The sequence below is a fragment of the Mytilus edulis genome, chromosome 9 (genome assembly GCF_963676685.1).
Source record: "Mytilus edulis chromosome 9, xbMytEdul2.2, whole genome shotgun sequence".
Classification (NCBI taxonomy): Eukaryota; Metazoa; Mollusca; class Bivalvia; order Mytilida; family Mytilidae; genus Mytilus; species Mytilus edulis.
In genome coordinates, this window is record NC_092352.1 from 35,327,014 (window position 1) to 35,352,528 (window position 25,515).

Consider the following 25,515-nt stretch of genomic DNA (forward strand, 5'->3'; position numbering starts at 1 on the left):
GTTTATTTTCGATTTATGAGTTTGACTGTCCCTCTGGTATCATTTGTCCCTCTTTTATGATTATATACTTTTTGATATACATGAAATTTAAGAGAGAAATTTATCAGAACATTTACCTTCATTTGAACTGGTCGTTCTATGTTCATTCACTTTAGATGTAAGAATACTGTTTTTCGTTATATATTCCAAAAAAAAATAAGGTGAAAAGGCATGATTTTAGACTTTTTGAAATCAGTGCATTTTCTCTCGGCAATAAGCTTAAATTGAAAGGGCCACATTTCGAGTATTTAGTATATTGTATCCTTTTTCGAATTTTAAAGTTCCAAAAACTACGTAAATTAAACAACTGTTCACAAAATGTTCATTTGGATAAATTTTTATTTTATACATCAGAAAATGTCTGAGTCAAGTCAGGAATATGCGTTTGATATCCATTTGTTGATGTTTTTGAGAGTTGTGATTTTACCATTTGGGACTTTCCGTTTCGAATTTTCCTTCATGTTCGGTATTTTTGTGATTTTTATTCTAATTTGTCCTTTTTGCCTTTAAATTAACCTTTTATATAGAACTCTGAAGGTTACCTCCTCAAAATTATTTAGATATTCCAGCTATCTTCATTTTCCATTCATAGATATAAAATTAACTACATTTTTATTTTTATTATTTTTATATAATGTCTATGTGAAATACAAAGTCTGAATTAATAGAGACAGGTATACGTAGCTTCATGTTTTGGAACAAATATTCAACGACATGAGTATGAATCTCTTACGACACAGTTTTGAAAGTGTTTGGGAATTATTGTTTTTGACACAAACATAACGTTACTTCATTAACTATAGGCATCATACGTAATAATTTAAAAGGTAAACTTACAGAGTTCATTCACTCAAAATTCGTTTTTTAATAAGGTGTTTCAAATTTTATTTAGTTATGTCAGAGTATCGGTAAACTTATTGATTAATAAAATCGACTTTCGACTCAAAATCATAACACATTCGGACTGTCATTCCAATGTTTACTTCAGGGACGATGGAATTATAAAGTTCTTCTGGTTTCCGAATCCCTGTATTTTTATTTTATAATTTAAATATGTGAACGTTTGAAAATCAAAATATTGTTTTAACTGTACTTCAGAATATATTTCATAAATCATCGTATGATGAGTATATTCGTGTAACGACTTACTTGAAAACCAGATATTGGCTCCTCATAGAAAAGTGCTAAGATTATTTCATGGAATTCCCCAGAAACGCTGTGGAGCTCGAGTGTCACTTTGTAGCTACCATAGGTAACATTTGGTAGGTTCTCTTCTTTAATTGTAACAAAACCAGTCTTTGTGTTATTATCAACAGTGCCTGTAATATAAATTATCTCGTCTGCATGTACTTTGATTAATGTTGACATCAAGGTACCTTGCGAGTAACTGAATTCTGAAGTCGTAGAATTGTTTGTCGGTAAAGATAACACATATCCATTTGTAACTTTAAAACCCTGTATCCCAGGTAACATTTTTATCCTCGTGGTTACCATTCTGTGGCTGACATTGTTCGAACAATTAACAGTGATGTTCATTACACCAGTATCTGTGTAATTGTGATTTATCGTGTAGAAATTATCAGATGAAAAATCAACATCTTTGTCTGCAGAGCAAGTGCTTGCATCAAAGCAAAATTTACAAGTCATGTTTGTCGGTGGTAGGCTATTTTCATTTGTCATATTCAACGTGAAGTTTACACCACTTTGAATTGCAGGGAAGAGCAATAAAGGCGACATCTCCAATGGTAGTAATGTTAATAGTGGTACTGGATTTTGCACTTTCACAATATATTTACATTTTTCTGTGTAAAATGGATTCCAAGCTTCAAATTCAATTTCATAAATTCCTTCACTTGCATAACTATTATCCCATTCACTTATGGTTAGCGGTTGATTATTCGTAATGATATCAGTAGAGCTGGTTTTATTCCTATTGTCACCATATGCAATATAGTACATAAAGGGAGTATTGGTAATGTAATCAGAAAGGAACAAACCATTTTGTTTTATTTCAATGTAGGACACGGCTGTTGGAAGTGAAATGTTATTCCAAACAAAGGCTGTACGACTAAATTTTGTTTCGCTTAATGATGTGTAGGCATAGGAAGTAATAGAATAATTTCCTTGTTTGTCGTAAGTATGTCTGAAAATGATCCCGTTTGTTGTTAAATCACTCGCAACGTTGTCAGAATTAACATCATTGTTTCCATCTCCAAACGATATGTTGAAAATGATATTCCCCATAGGTAACCTGTTGTTGTTGTCCAGTAATATAGTAAATGTAATCGTTTCGTTGACACTTGCTATTGCAGGTGATATGCTAAAAGAAAACCCTTCTACAGGTTTCCATACTATGACGTCAATCTGCGCAGATAGATTTTGTCCTAAACTATTGATAACCAAAACAGTCAGAGTATAGTTCTGCGCAGACGGAAAAGCTAAGGTTGTCTCAATAGTCTCTAGACTTCCGTTACAAACACCATATGTAACAATGGAATCAAAATTTGAAATCCATTCTACAACTGCACTGCTTCCACCTGTTAATGTTGCACCAAACTGTGTGTCCTGGTTAATCAAAGTTTCCAAAACATTGTTCGTGACCTGTAAAAACACGGAATATATTCTATCAAACACGATAAAAATATTAAAAAAATAACACCGGTTTGAAAGTTCGCGCAACTTCAAACCATAAAATGTTAACCAAGGACCTCTCATAAACAGACACAAAAAACCACATTTTCTTACACCCCGATCACACTATCTTCACTCGTTGTTTTATTCAAAAGAGAGACAGGGAAACTCCCTATCATCAGCAGAAAGTACATTACAGTAGTGGTTTAATGATTAATATATATAATTCCACAAACCAAATGCATGGTAAGAGGTTCCGGTTTTTCAAGTATTCTGTAAAAATGTGCATTTACCCAAGTCTTTCAAATTCAATTTACACACTGGCATCACGGGATAAAATTAAGAAATAATTCATGGAAGCCATAGATTGGTTGTAAATTTACACATGGCCTGGGCCGTGATATTCGAATTTTATCCCGAGCTTTAGCTTTCATGAATTATTTCGATTCTAATAGGACAAATAGGTTCATTGAAATACTGAAGCGAGGTAGGGTATGCCGTGTGTGTAGCTGTTCTTTTTTACTTCTTGTTAGATAAAGCTCAAATATTCTCATAAATATTTAGCTTGCATTGATTATTTCGTTAATAACCGCTAGAAAAAAATATGTTTAATTCTCAAACCCATATTTTCGATTTTTAATTTACATGTTTTCTCGTAAGCTACAGTCAAATCCAAAATTGACATTTCGAAGCGAAGGAGCTGTCATGTTGACTCGCTGAAATCAAATGCAATAGAATAAAAAACAAAACAAACCCTACCTCGTATTATATGAACTTCGATGGTTACAAAAAAAGTTTATATTTTTGTGACACTAAATATTGTTTTTATACTTAGATTAGTACTAGAACACACCCGCAAAATCGCGGGAATGTATACTTTTGTAGGGAGAAATTTTGTAAAGGTTTTGTGTCTGGAGAATTTCAGTAAAAGAGTTCAGGCTGGAGAATTTCAGAAAAGGTATCAAAATTCATAGGTGCTTGGAAAAAGTTTCAGCCCGTTATTTTTTTCTGTAAAATTCCATTATTTTCGCGTTTCTGTATACTATGAACATACGTACCCTATAAATAAAGTATACTTGCTATTAACTATCAATTTCAAGTTTCTTTTCATAGGCGATCAATGCCATATTATAGAGAAAGTCATCTATCAACCCGATAATAAATCGCGAGCATTTTAAGCTTGGTTGAAAGTATGTTATCTCTTTAAGGAATGATTTTTGTAAAAGATTTTATGTCTGGAGAATTGAAGAAATGATATCAAAAGTCATATAGGTACATGGAGACAGGACACTATTTTTAAGCCCTCACTCTTTTTTTCAAAGTCCGTTATCATTTTGTTTTCTGTTATATTCCATTATTTTGGCGTTTCTGTATACTATGAACAGAGACATATAATACATACTATGTCTCTGCTATGAACATACGTATCCATATTATAAATATTAAAGTGTATTTAATTTTCTATTAACTATTAATTCTAAGTTTCTTCTCAATGGCGATCACTGCTATATGTCCTATATTATATAGAGTGTCTATAAATATATTATAGTAGTATATTTTAATTATAGTATACAGAACATGCAGATAAACGCAAAAAAAATAAATAATTGTCCTGTCCCCGTCCGAGTACATATGAAAATTATGTGCAAGTTAAAACCAAGGATTTGAATTTGTATACAAATCCTTGTTAAAACCGAGGTATAATAGTAGTGGTTCTTACAATCTAAAAACCACGATATGGACAACACTCTGATTGGCTTATTCATTTTTCATTTTTGTTATCTATCATACGATTGGTTCTCAATGTTAAAACCGGAAGTCATGTCTGACATAAAAGTCGGTCTGATGACGGAATGAATATCCGTACGCCTTTAGGTGTCATACCATCAATTAAAAGTCCCTATCTGTTCAACCAAATTTTACAATTTTCACAGCTTTCTAAATATTTTACCTTAAGTTTAACTTCATAGAAACCAGGTATATCCCGAATCGTACATGTATCAGATTTCTACATGCCAATTTTCAACAGATGTTTAAAATCATATAAAAAAGAAAAGGTCTTTCGAATAGAGGTACCACTAAAAATAACCTCTGTTTTTTTCTGGAAATCTTAAACTAGTATACTATGGAGTGCACTAATCCTCAATTTTGAATGCAAACTCATAAACAAGTAAATTTTAGCTCAAAATGGTCTTCAAGCCATTGTTCAACTACTAAATTGTCTATTCTTCTTACCAGCACACTTGGTACAATTAAAAACCTGATAATAAATTGTTCAAATAAGGCCTTCGAAAATAGTGGAATAAATTACTTTTGGAGTGTCAAGAACTCGTTGGAAGTACTTGATAAATTGCATGCTTATATTGGTGATTTTGAATCTGTTCAAAGTTTTGATTTTTCTACCCTGTATACCACATTGCCTCACATTTTCATTAAGAAAAAATTCACACACCTAATTAAATGGGCATTCAAAAAATCAGAATGTGAATATATATGTTCAAACTCTTTTAGGTCATTTTTTAGTAGCAATAAACAAAAAAACTATGTTAATTGGACATGCTTTGATACTATATATGCCCTTGAATTTTTACTAGATAACATTTTTGTTCGCTTTGGGGATTCCGTATATCGTCAGATTATCGGAATTCCAATGGGGACTAACTGTGCACCACTTATTGTGGACCTGTTTTTGTATTGTTATGAGTTACAATTTATGACAAAAATAAGCAAAGACCCATCGAAACAACATCTGATAAACAAATTTAATAATACTTTTAGATATTTGGATATTTTAGCTCTCAATAATGACGACTTCAGTATGTATATTAATGAAATTTATCCTGTTGAACTTACTTTAAATAAAGCTAATACTAACAATGACCACTGCCCTTTTCTCGATCTTGATATCTATATCACAAATGGAAAGCTGAATACTAAAATTTATGATAAAAGGGATGATTTTTCATTTCCTATCGTTAATTATCCGTTTTTAGATGGTGACGTGCCCTTGTCACCATCTTACGGTGTTTATATATCTCAACTTGTACGATTCGCTCGTGTATGTAACAATGTTTTAGATTTTAACGAGAGAAATTTATGTATTACTGAAAAATTATTACACCAGGGTTTTCGATATCACAAACTAGTCAAAACATTTACTAAATTTTATCATCGGTATAAAGACATCATTCGTAAGTATAGCTCAACATGCAGACTTCTAATACGTTCAGGTATTTCACATCCAATTTTTTATGGAAATATTCTTTATAAAGCACAAAGGTGTCAGTATTCACCTCAGAAACTTACAAAACCTTTGAATAGACTTATTAAGAAGGGATATAATTACGATACTGTTGTCAAGTCATTAAAGATTGCATATTTTGGCGTTAATATTGAGTCACTGATAAGGTCTTTGCATCGGAACTAAACACATTTATTCTAAAAACTGTTGTTGGCATGACACGGGTTATGTTCTTCTCATATATGTTATGATGGTATGATACTAAACCCCTAACGGGAAGGATTGTGCCTGATGTTCATATAATGAAATCATAATCTTTCAGTCAGTTTAATTGAAGTCTGGAGCTGGCATGTCAGTTAACTGCTAGTAGTCTGTTGTTATTTATGTATTATTGTCATTTTGTTTATTTTCTTTGGTTACATCTTCTGACATCAGACTCGGACTTCTCTTGAACTGAATTTTAATGTGCGTATTGTTATGCGTTTACTTTTTTCTACATTGGTTAGAGGTATAGGGGGAGGGTTGAGATCTCACAAACATGTTTAACCCCGCCGCATTTTTGCGCCTGTCCCAAGTCAGGAGCCTCTGGCCTTTGTTAGTCTTGTATTATTTTAATTTTAGTTTCTTGTGTACAATTTGGAAATTAGTATGGCGTTCATTATCACTGGACTAGTATATATTTGTTTAGGGGCCAGCCGAGGGACGCCTCCGGGTGCGGGAATTTCTCGCTACATTGAAGACCTGTTGGTGACCCTCTGCTGTTGTTTTTTATTTGGTCGGGTTGTTGTCTCTTTGACACATTCCCCATTTCCATTCTCAATTTTATTGATATATTTCTCTTTCCCCAAAGGTTTCATTTCTACCAATTTGTTGGTTAGTTTAAGTAAACAATGACATCAAAATAATGCACTATTTTTTGCCCGACTTTTACATACGTTCTAAATTTGAGGTAGTAATTGGTGGTATGACACCTTTATTTTCGTTTATCTCCCAAAATAACCCCATCTGAATAGTAATGAGAATGGATGACAAATGCGACTATGCATAGGACACAAAGGCATGATGATCAATTTATTGTGGGAGGAAGAAAAGCGACACACAAAATGAGTTCTTCTCGTTTAAAAGTTTTAATTTTCAAAGCCGTTGTTTTTTTACACTCTAAAATTGTAACTATAAAAGTATCGATATGATTAACTATTTGAATAATGAGAGAATTTATTTGAATTCGATATTAAGCTATGAAATTTGTTTAAGTATTCTCTATGTAACGGTCTCTGACATTGATTTGTAATAAATATTAACCACTTTTTAATTTTTTTTAAATCAAGTTGATTGTAGTTTCATTTGCAATTATATCACATCCACTCATTTTTAGATTTTAATTTTAAAATCATTAATCTACATTAATCACCGTGTAGAACGCCACATGCGGGGGGTCGGCTATGTTTGACATGGGGTGGCAATTTTGAAGCGACGAAAAAGTAAAAAAGTAAGTTCAAGCATCAAAATTTCTTATTTTAAGAACTCTCAGTACCATATAATGTATTGCACGGAAGGAACCACAACATAATCTATTTCCTGAAAGCAGAAGCACTCGTTCTCAGTGCTCAGTTTTCTTAAACACCTCGCCCTAGTTTTCCGTGTTGCAGATTTTAAGGCTCTATATGCAAATTTCTGAATAAAAAACTACTTTACACAACTACCCTCCGTATTATTTATATAGAATTGTATTCCTCTCATGGACTTCTACCAAATACCAGTTTCTTACTGAAAATTAATTGGTTTTAAAACTATTATTCATTAGAATATAAAGTGTCGCTCGGGGTGTCAGATTTTGCATCTCAAGGGGTAGAGGCTTGTCATAAAGAAAGATATATTTGCATGTAAATTAATCTTCATATGATACATTTTATTTCAAACACAACTTCTTTACTATGACAAAATAAGTCTTATAAACATGTGCTTTTAATTTCATTCATAGTAAAAAATGGCTCAAAATATTTAGTTTTAAAGCTGGTAAATGATTTCCGTCACTGCTATGGTCAGAAAATAGTCAAGGCTATGGCTCAATAAACCCAAACCTGAGGGAAAATCACAAAATAGTCCTCAATTTAAGATCTGCCCGAAACCTCCACCAGCCAAACTGCATCATACTTCATCACCATGTCTTTTGAACTTTGTTCATCGAAAATTGAAATGGTATAGACTATCCCTGCCGTTATAGCCGTTATAGATATTGTGCTTCAAAATAAATGGTTTGGACACATTCGTTCGTGCCTCCTCAGTGAGCTGGAATACGAATATGTTTTCCCACAAGCGCATCTGTATTGTTCTGGATTTTGATGCTTACAAATCAAATGCTTCTGCAAATATGTTTTGCACAACAAAATATTTTTACAGATGTCACATTCATACTGTCTTGTCCTTTTATTGTTAACTTTACCATTTTTAAGGTGCTGTACAACATCCCTGAAGTATTGTTTGCAATTAGGACATTCTTCTTTGTTTTTATATGCGACTCCTGGTGGCGTTTTAAAGCATAGTTTTCTTTAAAATTCTTGTCACAAATTGAACACACCAATGTTTTTTTTCTCTATACTTAAACCTCACATTATTCAATGCAATTTTTTAATTAAACCAAGCACCACACTCAGCACAAAGGTGGGTAGTTTTTTATGTGTGTGTCCTTCTTTTGTGTTTTTTTAATAGGTCCATGGTACGGAATGATTTTTCACATTTCCTACAAGGATGCTCCTCTCCGTTATGTATCTTTAGGTGCTTATTAAGGGATGACTCGTGCTTATGTCTTTTGGTACACACATGACATACAAACTGCTCTTCGTGGTCTATTTCAAATCCTTCTCGTTAATTCCATTACTTTAACACGAATATATATATACGTTTATGCAATTATATAATGTCTAAACAACAACAAATCTATTTGGTGGTAAATCAGTTTGTGAAAATTAACTGATACAGATACTAAGTAAAAAATTTACAAAATCATTTACGATCTCGAATATACATTTGCATTTACGGAATTGATAAAAAAAAAAAACATCATAGAAAGATTAAAGATTGGTCTGTTCAAAGCATTTAATTAATTATTCCTATGCAACTTAATTTAAATCATTAATGATTTGATAATAAATCGGTTACACCCTTCATCATTCATACGTGTAATTTTCATATTCTTACGTGTATTTGTTAATATTTTTGTGATTTAAAGGTATAACATAAAACAAATAACATTAAACTTATATGCATATCCAATTATTTTTTACTTTGAGGCTTTATTTGATATGTTTATCAATAAAATGCACCTTACTTAAAAGACTAAAATATGGACCAAATGACATACCATAAGTTTGTAATTTGTCATCATAACAGTGTAGGTGTGTTTGAATAAAAAAAGTATCAGATAGAGACCGATTTATAAGAAAATGTATTCTTTTTTATGACAAGCCTCTACCCCTTGAGATACAAAATCTGACACCCCGAGCGACACTTTACATTCTGACGAATAATAGTTTTAAAACCAATTAATTTTCAGTAAGAAACTGGTATTTGGTAGAAGTCCATGAGAGGAATACAATTCTATATAAATAATACGGAGGGTAGTTGTGTTAAGTAGTTTTTTATACAGAAATTTGCATATAAAGCCTCAAAATCTGCAACACGGAAAACTAGGGCGAGGTGTTTGAGAAAACTGAGCACTGAAAACGACTGCTTCTGCTTTCAGAAAATAGATTATGTTGTGGTTCCTTCCGTGCAATACATTATATGGTACTGAGAGTTCTTAAAATAAGAAATTTTGATGCTTGAACTTACCTTGTTACTTTTTCGTCGCTTCAAAATTGCCACCCATGTCAAACATAGCCGACACCCCGCATGTGGCGTTCTACACGGTGATTAATTGGTATTTTTTCTCAACTTTATATATAATGGAAATAATGACCGATGAATTTTTCCGTTTTAAAAGTATAACCATGTCTATTTTTAGATATGAAGTTAATAGGGCCAGTTTTCATTAAATAAACCTTAACATCCTTTTATTAAATATGTTTAATAAAGTGAAGAAATAAAGAATATTTATGATTGACCAAAATGTATAACAAAAATACCGAACGCCAAGAAATATCCTGAAAAGGGACGTCGATTAAAAAACCTTTTAGAACCAAACTCTATCAATCAACGGACAAAATGATAAACAACTGTTATATTCATGACAAGGTACATTTTTTGTACAGGCATTTTTTCGAAGCAAATAATAACTAATTCATGAGAGTTTAAATGAGTTGGATAGATATGTTCTCTAAATGAAAGATTTACAAAACATAAAGAAGGATCAATTAAAAATGTACCTTGTGTATTGTAAGTTGTTTTTGCGCTCTGTATTGTACTACGGAAGCGTATTAGCGCCATACATTTTTTCCCTTTTTTTAACGCAAATATTTTGATTTCAATTATTCATTAAGTTTTGTATATATGTCCGTCTGTCATTCATTTCGGATGTGATTTACTAGAAGATAAAAAAAGAAACATACATACAAGGCCAAATCATTATAATAAATATGCATAGGAATAATGGAATACTTGAAGTGCAATTATACATAAATTAAGACTGATTTGTGCATCAGAAAAGCATATAATTTAACAAAAAAATAGATATAGTTTAGTATATAGTCATATTCAAATTGAAAGATAAAAAATAATGTCATACAATTGCGAAACCTCCAAGTCAAATAGACAAAATTATCTTTCTGTTTTAAAATGAATTATTGACAAGGAAACCTTTTTATTAAATCTCACAATATGATCAAGATTCTTTGATAGAAAGTCATTGAATTTTCATTTCAATATAATGAAGTATTTTTAAGATGCTTGGGTAGCAATTTGAATAGAGAGAACATAATTTTATTAATAAAAAGCATCTTCATTCTATACATTTATTGCCAAAGGGTAGCATGTTTGAATCTAACCTACTCTACACAGTTCTCAAACGAGAGCTTACTTTGGAAGTATATTTATATTAGGTTATAGCTATATTAGCAAGGTTTATTTTTTTACTTCGGTATAACCTCAATTGACTCGATTTTCAACATGGATATTGTTTTTGGAGGCCTTTATAGATTGTTGTTCAGTGTGAGCCAATGCTCCGTGCTGAAGACCATACTTCGACCTATGATGGTTTACTTTTACGAATAGTGACTTAGATTGAGAGTTTTCTTATTGGCACTCATACCACATATTCTTATATTATTCTGCTTATTATTAGTAAATGATATAATTATTCAAGCATTTTACTTTGACTACAAAGGTGATAAATTTTAATATATACAGCCTCCTCCAATACTAACTACTGTTTCCTTTGAATCTTAAAATAGAAATAAGATAAAACAAATGTTTGCGTTATACAAAGGTTTGCGTTTTAACGCAAACATAGGACGAAAAAAATGTGTGGCGCTAATACTCTTCCTAGTATTGATCTGATAAATTAAGACCTTTTTTAAACTGACTTTTAGATTTTGTTCTTAATGCGTTGTGATGTTTGACCGTTGTCCAAGGTTTAGGGTAGGGTTGGTCGTCGGCAAACTTGATTACCTCGTTGTCCCAGGTTTAGGGGAGGGTTGGTCGTCAGCAAACTTGATTACCTCGTTGTCCCAGGTTTAGGGGAGGGTTGGTCGTCGGCAAACTTGATTACCTCGTTGTCCCAGGTTTAGGGGAGGGTTGGTCGTCAGCAAACTTGATTACCTCGTTGTCCCAGGTTTAGGGGAGGGTTGGTCGTCAGCAAACTTGATTACCTCGTTGTCCCAGGTTTAGGGGAGGGTTGGTCGTCGGCAAACTTGATTACCTCGTTGTCCCAGGTTTAGGGGAGGGTTGGTCGTCGGCAAACTTGATTACCTCGTTGTCCCAGGTTTAGGGGAGGGTTAGTCGTCGGCAAACTTGATTACCTCGTTGTCCCAGGTTTAGGGGAGGGTTGGTCGTCGGCAAACTTGAATACCTCGTTGTCCCAGGTTTAGGGGAGGGTTGGTCGGCGGCAAACTTGATTACCTCGCGCTCGTTGTCCCAGGTTTAGGGGAGGGTTGGTCGTCGGCAAACTGGATTACCTCGCCACGTTCTTTAAATACATATTATTCAAAGTCAATAGCCTGTAATTGAGTGCTTGACATTTATTTCTGTAAATCATATTTGTTTTTCGTATATTATTGTGTACATACATTCGGTCGTCAGTGTTTTGTGTTTTACAGTAGTTATTTCATGTTGGGCCTAGTATGATAGCTTGCCTTGCGGTATGGGTTTTGCTCATTGTTGAAGAGACAGTATGGTGATCTAGAATGAAATTCAAAACAGTGTAGCTGTGGCCATTGATTGACACATTAAAATCATCCATTGACTGGGACAATTTACATAAACGTTTGTCTGTAACGACCACTGTTCACGACGTACCTACGATAGACATTTAAACTGTGGGGTCACCAAACTAGGTTTCTTAACGCCTTTAATTATAAAATAATTCGAAAAATTAACCAGGAATAACCTTTGTGTTTTGATTTATATAATTGATATCAATCAAAATACCGTGTTATTTCTGATTAATTTTTCGAATTACTTTATTCGGCGTTTTGCATTTGCGCCGATCTGCATTTCATTTGCGCCGATTTTTTCTTTCATTTCCGCCAATTTTTTTTTCATTTGCGCCGATTTTTTTACAGGTAAATAACAGGTAAATTACAGGTGAAATGATATAAGAAGATGAGACAACTCTCTATCCCAGTAATGTTATTTACATTTATCATTAAAGACCTCTTCAGTTAGCCAGTTGTACATATGTTATGAATTTTCAATCATAACATGTATATAACTGTTGTCTCCTGCTTAAAATCGAGAAGTAAAAACCTAAGATAAAAGCACTTTGTTTATGCTAAAATGACGAATTAAAAATATATGTACAGCATTCAAATCCATAAAAACGAAATACATTCAAATCATAAATCTGCTCTTGCCGAGTATGTATAGGCAACACATCTAATATATTCCTTTCTTATGATTTCGTCTCTTCTATATTTGGCGTAATTGTCGATAACGAAGGCCATCTTTTCTTTGTCTGGCATACTTACTGGTTGGGGCATTTCTAGAGATCGCATTTCCTCACAAGGAAGCTATTAAACCAAGAGTTCCAAATGGTGAAGTTGAAATCATCCCTTTGTTAATTTTATGGACCCCATCACGAATTGGGTGACCGTTATGGAATGTGTACTTGTACGTTGTCTAAGAATGTATGACATTTGTCATCAGAGAAGGAGTGTCAGACAATGTGAAATGTGAAGCAGTCATCGATTTCATTTAGGAAAAGGAACGGTTACCCGAAACATTGGGATAGCCATTTACCAATTGCAATGTCACTTGATTTGTCTTTATACTCTGTGATCAGTCAATGTAAAAGTATGATTTTACCTGTAACTTACCTGTAAATTCAATTAGGAAAAAATATAAAATCGGCGCAAATGAAAAAATGAAATCGGCGCAAATGAAAGAATGAAAATTTTCAAAATCGGCGCAAATGTCATACGCCCACTTTATTTAGGTGTTGAGAACCTTTGGTGACCCCATAGTTTAAGTGTCTTTAAAAAGTACATAGTGAGCATTGGTCGTTACATACAAACGTTCACCTAAATTGTCCCAGTCAATGGATGATTTTAATGTGTCAATCAATGGCCACAGCTACACTGTTTTGAATTTCATTCTATTATAGTAGTAACATCGACATCAATTGATCTCTGTTTTTTGTCAATCATGCCGTATTTGTCAAATATTTATATATGGTAATTTTTATTCACATAAACTTTCGATTATTGTTTTAATGAATTGTACAAACATAGTATGCTTTTTTTGTGGGAATTTTTTTTGATATTTCGAACTTTCAGATTTAAAAGAGGCATTAATTATCTCCTTTTTTATTTTTTTTAACGTCATTCATACTTTTCTTGAAGAAAGACAAGAAAAGGAACTTTGAAAGGTTGTTTTCTTTCATTGTTTTCAATTTGTATTTCAAGTGATTATGCAATAAGAAAATATTTCCTTTTTGAATATCTGTTTCTCAAATTGGGATATTTTTTTCATTGCAAATTATAAATCCCTATTTTCAATTATATACAAATACTTTTTTCACTGTTGAAAAGCAATTTTATGCAGAATAAACACACATACATGTGTAAATAATCGTCTCCCATAATTCTATATGAATGGCTTAATAAAATATTCATATTGTACATGCTTTTTCAGTTTTCTCATTTATTTATCTTTTCCTACTTTTCAAATAATTCACGCGCGATATTTGTAACCCTAATTATGGATAAATCATATTTCATATTGATTATGTAAATGATTAAATGAATTCAACATATCTTATTTCCATGGTTTAATTCATACAAATTTTGTTTGTGTTAAACAAAACACACCCTGCTACCCTTTGCTATACACCTCTGAGTAATGAGTATCAATATATTTGTAAGCAGTGTTAATAATAAATAAACAAGTTGCTTTCTTTAAAAAAAGAAATGCAATCGTAAACCCAAATGCTTGTTTGGCATTATATATATATTAGATAATTGTTTAATAAAGATGTATTGTCTTATATTACTTTTGTTGTGCATAAGAATTAGAAACTGACATTGCCTGTTTAGTGGTTTAAATAATGTAATACCGGCTTCACACATCAACGTATAGATCCGACGTACGTCGGCCGAGGTAAAAAAAATCATGCACGCTACCAAAATGCTAGTAATTTTGATGCATTCAACCTGTCAATCATATCTGTATCGTGTGCACAACGAGCTTAAAGCGTGTATTGGGTGTGCGTAAAGCGTACCTTAGCGTTTCTCCTAGTCTTCCTACATTCCCAACTGCAGGTCTGTCTATATGTGAATGTTTGTCAATAAGTCTGTCACATTCGCCCGTCTGTTTACATGTTTACCAGTCCGTCTATGCATGTCCACTGGTTCGTCTACATGTTCACTAGCTTTGAAATAGCTTTCGGTAAGTGCGAATCCGATTATTTCAGTGATTTGTGTCTATTGTTTTTATGTAAGTGATTATTGTGCACCGTACCCATAATTTTAGGGACGCGAATTGCAACTGATATTTTACAGTTTTTTCTTGCGATGTGTTGTCCTTAAGGTTTTGTTCATTTGGGAGGGTTGGGTTTATGGCCACCACATTGTTTATGTGCCAATGTCCATTCTAAAGCCAGAAACATGTAGTACACTGGTTGTTGTTCATAATTCATGTCGGTCAAGTTGTTTTCGTAAATTATTTTGTTATCAATAAGGCTGTTTAGTTTTGTTTGATTTTTGTTTTTAAATCTTAATGGTCGTGGCATTTAATAGCCGACTAAATAGTGTTTTTTTTTTTCATTTTTGGAGGCCGCTCGGTGGCCTTTAAAGACTTACTACCATGTCATTGTAACTCTGGTTGGTATTTGTATCATTAGTGCTGGACCATGGTCGATCCTATATGCACCTTTGAGGCAGGCGGGATATTTTTGTAGATCTTGTACAGCTCAAACTAATGTGAGTAGTTCCTGTACTTCTATGTCTAGTCCCATGTTGCATGGTTGGAGAGGGTGTAATATCTTCTGTAGGTTTGATGAAGTTTCACCCGTATCGGACTTCTTTTCCTAAATGAAAGCTTTAAGGCGACGAGTATTTTTGTATGCAATGTTCCCTTAACGTGTCTAAAACTTATTTGTAGCGTTTTCAACGCTCGTGTAGCGTGTATATTATGTGCGTGCAGTTTACAGGTATATACGTTTGACAAACGCTTGAGCTGAATGATTTTTTTTATGTTCCATTAAAATTTTCCTGAAGTAAAAGCGTTCACCAAGCGTATACCTTTGCATTTCGACGTACTTCAAACTTATGGAACGCGTGTTTAAACGCTTGCGTAGAGTTCCTCTGGTGAGCAACTAAGTTACGCATACGATGATACGGACTTTGTTAATTTTTTTTTTTGACTGATTGTTTTACATTGTCATTTCGGGGCCTTTTATAGCCGACTATGCGGTACGTTCTTTGCCTGTTGTTGAAGGCCGTACGGTGGCCCATAGTTTGTATTTTTGTGTTATTTTGGTTTCTTGTAGATAGTTGTCTCATTGACACCAAACCCGATATCTTCTTTTTTTATATTCGATATCTTATCGCCGACCTGGTTAAGTCTGCCAAAAATGCATGCATGATTCATTTTTAGGTTATCAGTCGTAATTAAAGTGGCACATTTAATTCGTTGTTTCATTGCTTGAAGTATCATTTCTTACATCTGCATGGTCAAATGTGTATTTTTTAAAAATAAATTTTAGATTTAGATTTCAGTCACGGTTATTTTTTCCCCCTTCATATTGAATATCTATACTTATCAGTCGCATTTTAATGACGAAAAGGATTCAGAGGCTATTAAAAAAAAGTAAATAATGTTGCAATATTTAAACAAAGAAAATAACTTTAAATTTGCAATATTAATGAAAATAAATACGGACATAACTTTCATAATTAATTTTAACTTTATTTTCAATAAACGATTTTTTTTTTAAATCCTCGTTTTTACACCTATTTGAGGCACGTATTTATGATTATATTTCCATGTCCTTGGTCTATCCTAGACGTAAAATTTCAAAAAGTGCTAATACTTTTTTTAAAGATATTATTTTTAATTGTTCTCGTTCAAAATATTTTATTTTTTCATATTCAATATCTATTTAATTTTATTTTTAATAACCATTTTTTTTTTATGAAAGTTGCAATATTTAACCAAAAAAAATAACTGTAATTTAATCATATGCAAGATAGACTTCCCTTTAATTTCAGTATAAAAAAATAAATAGCTTGCTTTTTACAACATGTACATCTTCACTAAACGTAAAATCTAAAATAAAATGCTACTAAAACTCTTTCTAAAGATTTTATTTTTAATTATTCTCGTTCAGAATATAAAGCGCATTGTTTACATGAAATCTTATCTCATATCTAAACACAGCTGGTTACATCGTTTGACTAATTAAAATACTACGCATGTAGGTTAATATTAGCAGCTTGTAATCGTGTGCAAGAAAATATTATATCATAATAAATTTCAGATCATACGTAAAATATCTCTATAGCAACTTAAGATGCTAATGCATAGTCAACAGATTAGTAAGCTATTGCGCATGCCTTTGAAAGGTGGTCATAGCTATTGCGCATGTATTTGAAAGGTGGTCATAGAAAGACCAGAAGTGTTCCGACTAACATCCGGTGTTCCGAAAGACTACATCACTCGTCCAATATATACTGCGTAAACCCTCAGGGGTTTACGCAATAAAAATATTAAATCTATCCTATATATCAAACATAAACTATAAAGACCGATGATTGATTAACAAGTTGTGTATAAAATTGTGTATACGGTTGAATACAAGACTGTTTATTAGGTGAAGTGATTAATTGATTGATAGATTATACAAATAAAAAAGTAAGCTAATTTTTCCAGTTACAATAGGAAGTACAACGGTTGTAATCTAATAAAATCTCCACTTTTGAGTCGTTTTGTTTCTCTATTTTGACAATTGCTAATCGTATTGGTTTTGTATTAGTTTCCAAATAAGAAAAAAAGACCAAACTAGTCAGGAAATTCACAAAACGAATGGTACTCATATTTGAGATTGCTGCTCTAAAGATATAAGCAATATTTCAACTTTTATTAGTGATTTCATATTTGACCCCATGAATGAACGAGATTCAGGGATTAGTAAGCGAAGCATTAAATCAGTAATAATATGTTTAAACATGCATAATTATAAGGTTGTTGGATGTCTACTGATGGATAATTTAGTCTTAAATGCATTATCATTTTTATTAGCTGTTAGTGGCTTTAAATTAGCTGTCAGTAACTGCGAGTACTCTCAGATGTGTACTAAGTGCCTTTTGTTGTTGTGATGTACAAATATCTGGCCACGTCAACTCTGTGTTGTATTTGTATCCATCTGATGAGTTACACCTTTTTCAACTGGTTCTTATAGTTAGTTCATATTGTACTGTTACACCACTGTCCCAGGTAAGGGGAGGGTTGGTATACCGCTAACATGTTTAACCCCGCCACATTCTGTATGTATGTGCCTGTTCCAAGTCAAGAACCTGCAATTGAGTGGTTGTCGTTGTTTTTGTGTTACATATTTGTTTTTCGTTCATTTTGTTGTACATAAATTAGGCCGTTAGTTGTCTCATTGGCATTTATCCCTCATCTTTTTTTTTAATTTATATAATTGAAATTTCTTTTTTTATTTTCTTTTTTTTTTTTTAGATGCAACTCATCTCAGTTTGTTCGGTAACATTCGAAAAGTTATTTCGCTCAGTTCGATATACTTGATTCAAGTAATTATATATTCTTGTTTGAGGAGTAAATCATGTCATCAACACCTTTTTTGCAGTATCAATATTTGAATATTAAAAGAAAAGTTGATCGAAATAAACATTTGAGGCTGAATAGAAACAATTAATTATCAAACAAATATTTCATTAAGTTAAATTGATGTTGTCAGTATCGTTTAATCATTGTTAATTTAGAACAATTTTGGGTCACGCGTTAGATCTTGTCGTTTATTTCCAATCCAATAGGACCAGTATGATACAAATGATCGTGAAAACAAATTTTACAAAATAACAGAAGGCTCACAAGGCAGTAGCGTAGCTAAGCCATTTCTACGTGTACGGCCGAACCTCGACAAGGGTCTGGGGCCTCTTGGTGGGTTTGATGGGACGAAGCCCAGAGTAAGTTAACGAGTTAAAAAGATTAATATAAAGTAAAATCACAAAAAATTCTGAACTCAGAGGAAAATCAATTCGGAAAGTCCATAATCACATGGCAAAATCAAATAACAAAACGCATCAAAAACGAATGGACAAGAACTGTCATATTCCTGACTTGGTACAGGCATTTTCAAATGTAGAAAATGGTGGATTGAACCTGGTTTTATAGCTAGCTAAACCTCTCACTTGTATGACAGTCGCATCAAATTCCATTATATTGTCACCGATGCGTGAACAAAACAAACAGACACAATATGTAAAAATGTCAAAAATAGGGGTATATCATTTCTGTCATTGAGAACTCAATAGCAACATATACATGTTCATACTTTTCAGTCTGCATGAAGGGTTCCATGGAACCATGTGTTTTGCTGCTTTCAGTGTAAAAGCGTACTGTTGACTGCATAAAGCGAATCCCATTTATTAGTCAAATAGAGGATAAAAAAAAAACTTTTTGAATATTGAAGCCGCTAACGACGACGACGAAATTTAGGATCGCTTTGTCTTGCATTTTGTGTAATAGTTATCAAAGGTACCAGGATTATAATTTAGTACGCAAGACGCGCGTTTCGTCTACACAAATCTCACAGGCTTGACAAAAATACAAACCACTTATCATATCTAAGCAGATAATGAATAGCTTTAAACAAAGGGAAAGTAATAAAGAAGATTCAGAGGCTGATAAGCATAAAACCACTTTTATTAAAATCTCCAATCGTACTTATGTATCGTAGGACATGTAAAAAAAACCGTCCTTTTGGAACAAATCTTAACATAAGTAGCTTTATGCATACGGGCCAAGACTATGACAGAAAATGAACACGTATATCATATGATACCATTTAATTGAAGAGTAAGTTTCGTCACTTTTATGTTCAATTAAAAGCCATCGAAAAAAGGATTTCAAGCATCGTGTGCTTCCAAACAGTTTTATTTAATTTGTGTCTATTAAAATAGTTTGTGTGCAAAATTTAAGTGTACGCCTGGGCGTTTTGACGTAAACATAGCTACGTACATGCAAGGAGTACCTGCTCAACCTGCGGAAGTTCTTGCTGTCGAATATATAGTTCAGTATGTTTTTATTGTCTTAGTTACAATGCCTTTTAAACATTTCATTTCACGTCAAAAGCAATACATTAAATGTTTCGGTGTGAGTAAACATTGATGTTCAATCACTCAAAGAATTCCATGATAAATTAGTCTATACAGACCTGAATAGAGATTTTTCGGAGCATTAAAAGTATTGTCTTTGAACCAATGAAATCAATAGAACATACATATTTTAAGTGTTTAAATTTTACTCGTAATGACCTACTCATTCAATTCGTTTGAATTTTGACAATGCAGCAGTTTCTGTAAGGACTTGATTGTAGTTTTGTCCTATAGAATGAAATTCAAAACAGTGTGGCTGTGACCATTGATTGACACATTAAATTCATCCATTGACTGGGACCATTTACATGAACGTTTGTCTGTAACGACCACTGTTCACGACGTACCTACGATAGACATTTTTAAAAACTGTGCGGTCACCAAAGGTTTCTTAACGCCTTTAATTGTAAAATAATTCAAAAAATTAATCAGGAATAACCTTAATGTTTTGATTTATATAATTGATATAAATCAAAACATCGTGTTATTTCTGATTAGATTTTCAAATTACTTTATTAAGGTGTTGAGAACTTTTGGTGACCCCATAGTTTAAGTGTCTTTAAAACGTACATAGTGAGCAGTGGTCGTTACATACAAACGTTCACCTAAATTGTCCCCCAGTCAATGGATGAATTTAATGTGTCAAGCAATGGCCACAGCCACACTGTTTTGCATTTCATTCTATGTTCAAAACGTAAATCATTAGAAGTATTCAAAAGTAAATCTTTTTTTTTTTATAATCCTTTATGCTTTTAATAAAATACAATCCATTTACCGTTCAATAAATATGAAAATGAAAACACGTAAATGTTGTCGTGATTAAATTATTTGTTTTAAGCTGGGGTCACACATTCACGATGTTTACTGCCGCCCTTGACAGGATCATTCCCGATTAAAATTTGTCAAAAGTCTGATCAAGATCCTGTGAATCGTGGATGGAAATTCAAACTTTAATTAAAATTTGTAAAACAAATAATTTAATCACGACAACATTCAGATATTTTTCAGGAGGCTTCGATATTCAACCGTTTCCAAGCGAATTTATCCCGATAATCCCGTTCTCAATCCGCTTCTAATCCAATTTGTATCTTTCGCCAGGTAAATTTCGACCGAGTCTGTTACGACTGCGTCCCGATTCTACCGAATGTAATCCGACAGAGATCAGACAGTGACTAGTTATCCGTTCGAAAACTGTCGGCATAATCGGGATCAGCAGGTACTGTCGGAACGTAATCCTATCACAGTCCGCTCTATCGCATTGCAAACGGCTTAGGTAGCAATACACAGTTAGAAGTTTAGTTTCGCATTATGGCCCCTGTGAATTTTTTAAATATGAAAGTTTTTGTACAATAAAATTGATTTTTAGGTAATTGAAGAATAACATAGCCTTCTTAGTGGGTTTATATGAACATTTAGATTGATTTTAACATGTTTTATAGGCCATTTCAATGATTGACAGTCCGTATTTTCCTATCCGTACCGTTCATAGGTCCATAAATTATTGTAGTGTTTATCAACAAAGATTTTGCGCTCGATCTTTTCAATTCAATTTTATGGAAAAACGAGCAGGAAGACATATGATTTTTTTTGGACCACTTGATAGATATAAACCTATGGATTCAGGAAAGGTATCACTGTAATTCATTGAAATTTTCCTTTAGACCAAATTTTGGAGACTTTTGTGACATGTTCACCCCCCTTTTTTGCTATATTTTGTATCTAAGAAATGCAGATTGTTGCCATGGTTACACCCAAAAGGGATTATATTTCACCCTTATGACCATTAGAAATCAAATCTATGGAAGATTCTCTTTCTACAAGTATATACATGCATAACACACATATAAAGCCTTCTTTGTTAGACAGGAGGGGAAAGGGGGTGTTTAAAAATTATGAGTGTCAATTTTAAGTTTTTTTCCTAACTGTGTATTGCTACCTTATGGCATTTGACAAAGCAAATAATTGCCTTTTTTTCAGACAAACATACCACAAAACTATTGATATTTAGGTTATAGATACAATTCTAAGGAAGAAACAACCTTTAGTATGACAATGTATGTTAGTTTTGTTGTTTATTGTCCATAGCAACCAATATAGACATTTTGACACATAGACTTGGTTCCGTTATTAATTGATACTTTATTGGCTACCCCTTGGAAAAGAAGATTGCGTGTTATGTAGAAACCTTAGAAGGGAACGCTTTATATTTTTTCATGCGACTAAATCAAATTTATTATTTTAGCAAGTATAAAGTCACAATTTAGCATGGACTAAGCCCAATTTTTTCCCCGCTGTTATAAATAAATTCAGTATTGACTAAATTTTAACCAAGGCCTTGGTATGGTAATACACAACAAAATTGACATTCTAGAGCTTTAAAATAGCTTTAACTTGTAAAAGTTGTCTACTGTTAAGGTTAATTTAGGTTTTTAAACAAGGAAAGACAGTCTTAGAAGGTATAGTTTTAGAAAATTGACTAAAAAAGGAGAAAATGCACTTTGACATGGCATGTTTCATAAAATCACTTTTTTGTTGCATTTCAGTGTCAACTGCTAACCTTCATAAAATATTTATTTCTGAACCGATTTTAAAAACTAGCAGGCGAAAATGCTCGTTTTAACTAGTAGAAAACAGAAATCCATTTAAAGTGGAATTGGGAAAAAAAATGTTAATCCTTAAGGTAGCAATACACAGTTAGAAGTTTAGTTTCGCATTATGGCCCCTGTGAATTTTTTAAATATGAAAGTTTTTGTACAATAAAATTGATTTTTAGGTAATTGAAGAATAACATAGCCTTCTTAGTGGGTTTATATGAACATTTAGATTGATTTTAACATGTTTTATAGGCCATTTCAATGATTGACAGTCCGTATTTTCCTATCCGTACCGTTCATAGGTCCATAAATTATTGTAGTGTTTATCAACAAAGATTTTGCGCTCGATCTTTTCAATTCAATTTTATGGAAAAACGAGCAGGAAGACATATGATTTTTTTTGGACCACTTGATAGATATAAACCTATGGATTCAGGAAAGGTATCACTGTAATTCATTGAAATTTTCCTTTAGACCAAATTTTGGAGACTTTTGTGACATGTTCACCCCCCTTTTTTGCTATATTTTGTATCTAAGAAATGCAGATTGTTGCCATGGTTACACCCAAAAGGGATTATATTTCACCCTTATGACCATTAGAAATCAAATCTATGGAAGATTCTCTTTCTACAAGTATATACATGCATAACACACATATAAAGCCTTCTTTGTTAGACAGGAGGGGAAAGGGGGTGTTTAAAAATTATGAGTGTCAATTTTAAGTTTTTTTCCTAACTGTGTATTGCTACCTTATGGCATTTGACAAAGCAAATAATTGCCTTTTTTTCAGACAAACATACCACAAAACTATTGATATTTAGGTTATAGATACAATTCTAAGGAAGAAACAACCTTTAGTATGACAATGTATGTTAGTTTTGTTGTTTATTGTCCATAGCAACCAATATAGACATTTTGACACATAGACTTGGTTCCGTTATTAATTGATACTTTATTGGCTACCCCTTGGAAAAGAAGATTGCGTGTTATGTAGAAACCTTAGAAGGGAACGCTTTATATTTTTTCATGCGACTAAATCAAATTTATTATTTTAGCAAGTATAAAGTCACAATTTAGCATGGACTAAGCCCAATTTTTTCCCCGCTGTTATAAATAAATTCAGTATTGACTAAATTTTAACCAAGGCCTTGGTATGGTAATACACAACAAAATTGACATTCTAGAGCTTTAAAATAGCTTTAACTTGTAAAAGTTGTCTACTGTTAAGGTTAATTTAGGTTTTTAAACAAGGAAAGACAGTCTTAGAAGGTATAGTTTTAGAAAATTGACTAAAAAAGGAGAAAATGCACTTTGACATGGCATGTTTCATAAAATCACTTTTTTGTTGCATTTCAGTGTCAACTGCTAACCTTCATAAAATATTTATTTCTGAACCGATTTTAAAAACTAGCAGGCGAAAATGCTCGTTTTAACTAGTAGAAAACAGAAATCCATTTAAAGTGGAATTGGGAAAAAAAATGTTAATCCTTAAGGTAGCAATACACAGTTAGAAGTTTAGTTTCGCATTATGGCCCCTGTGAATTTTTTAAATATGAAAGTTTTTGTACAATAAAATTGATTTTTAGGTAATTGAAGAATAACATAGCCTTCTTAGTGGGTTTATATGAACATTTAGATTGATTTTAACATGTTTTATAGGCCATTTCAATGATTGACAGTCCGTATTTTCCTATCCGTACCGTTCATAGGTCCATAAATTATTGTAGTGTTTATCAACAAAGATTTTGCGCTCGATCTTTTCAATTCAATTTTATGGAAAAACGAGCAGGAAGACATATGATTTTTTTTGGACCACTTGATAGATATAAACCTATGGATTCAGGAAAGGTATCACTGTAATTCATTGAAATTTTCCTTTAGACCAAATTTTGGAGACTTTTGTGACATGTTCACCCCCCTTTTTTGCTATATTTTGTATCTAAGAAATGCAGATTGTTGCCATGGTTACACCCAAAAGGGATTATATTTCACCCTTATGACCATTAGAAATCAAATCTATGGAAGATTCTCTTTCTACAAGTATATACATGCATAACACACATATAAAGCCTTCTTTGTTAGACAGGAGGGGAAAGGGGGTGTTTAAAAATTATGAGTGTCAATTTTAAGTTTTTTTCCTAACTGTGTATTGCTACCTTAGTCTGGTCTCAGTCGTATTGTATTCTGTAATTGTCGGGACTCTGACGTGGATATTATTGACGAATTTCGTATTAATAACGGGACTGTTCCGGAATGGTCTCGGCAAAAACGGTTCGCAATCGACAAGATCTGGATGCAATCTGGACTCAAACGGCAGAAAAAACAGCAATAAAATATTTCTCCAGATATTCCCGTTCCACAGGACACCGTCCAGAATACACAGAACCTTGTTGGGATTGTGATCCGATACAACAGAATCTGTCACCACATAGGCACGATTGTAATTCGACTATACTAAATCGGCCGAGTTGCCCCGAATGTTACGGGACGCACCTAACTGTCGGGGTGCTTCGCCGAACTATTCGGACCCTTCCCGACCCGTAGGAATCTGTTACGAACTTAAACGACTGCGATCAGACAATGATAGGACATTCCAGATAATTGAGGATAGTAATCCAACTTTTTTACTTTTCAATTCGTATCGCTGTCTGATCTCAAACGGGAGCAATAATCGGCAATGTGTGAACCCCGCATTACAAAGAGGTAGGGACAATTTGTCGGCAATTTGTTTCATTCGATAAGATAGGTAAATCATGTTTTAAATAGCCCGATAGATGCTATTTATAGTACATAAAAATACGTTACATCATTTATTTTCATACCTTGAACAGGTATTCCTACAAAAACAAGGCCATGACTACTGATTTTTTAATATTGATTTTATTTTAAATTATTAACATCCTTTATGCAAGGAGCCATACCATGTAACTTCTCAAGGAGCCAAGTAATATCGAACTAATTCAAATCGTGATTTTCTCATTCTGAATATGTGTATCTGTTACACAGTATTTGTCCTGGT

At 32.9% G+C, this 25,515-nt stretch overlaps 1 protein-coding gene across 1 annotated transcript in view; it reads right to left on the reverse strand.

The window, feature by feature from the left end:
• The window catches only part of LOC139488233 (uncharacterized), a 126,179-nt gene that overhangs the window by 56,137 nt on the left and 44,527 nt on the right, over window positions 1-25,515 (reverse strand). The window contains exon 3 of the mRNA XM_071273714.1: window positions 1,189-2,640. Coding sequence (XP_071129815.1) covers window positions 1,189-2,640 — 1,452 coding nt within the window. The remainder of the gene's footprint in view (window positions 1-1,188; window positions 2,641-25,515) is intronic.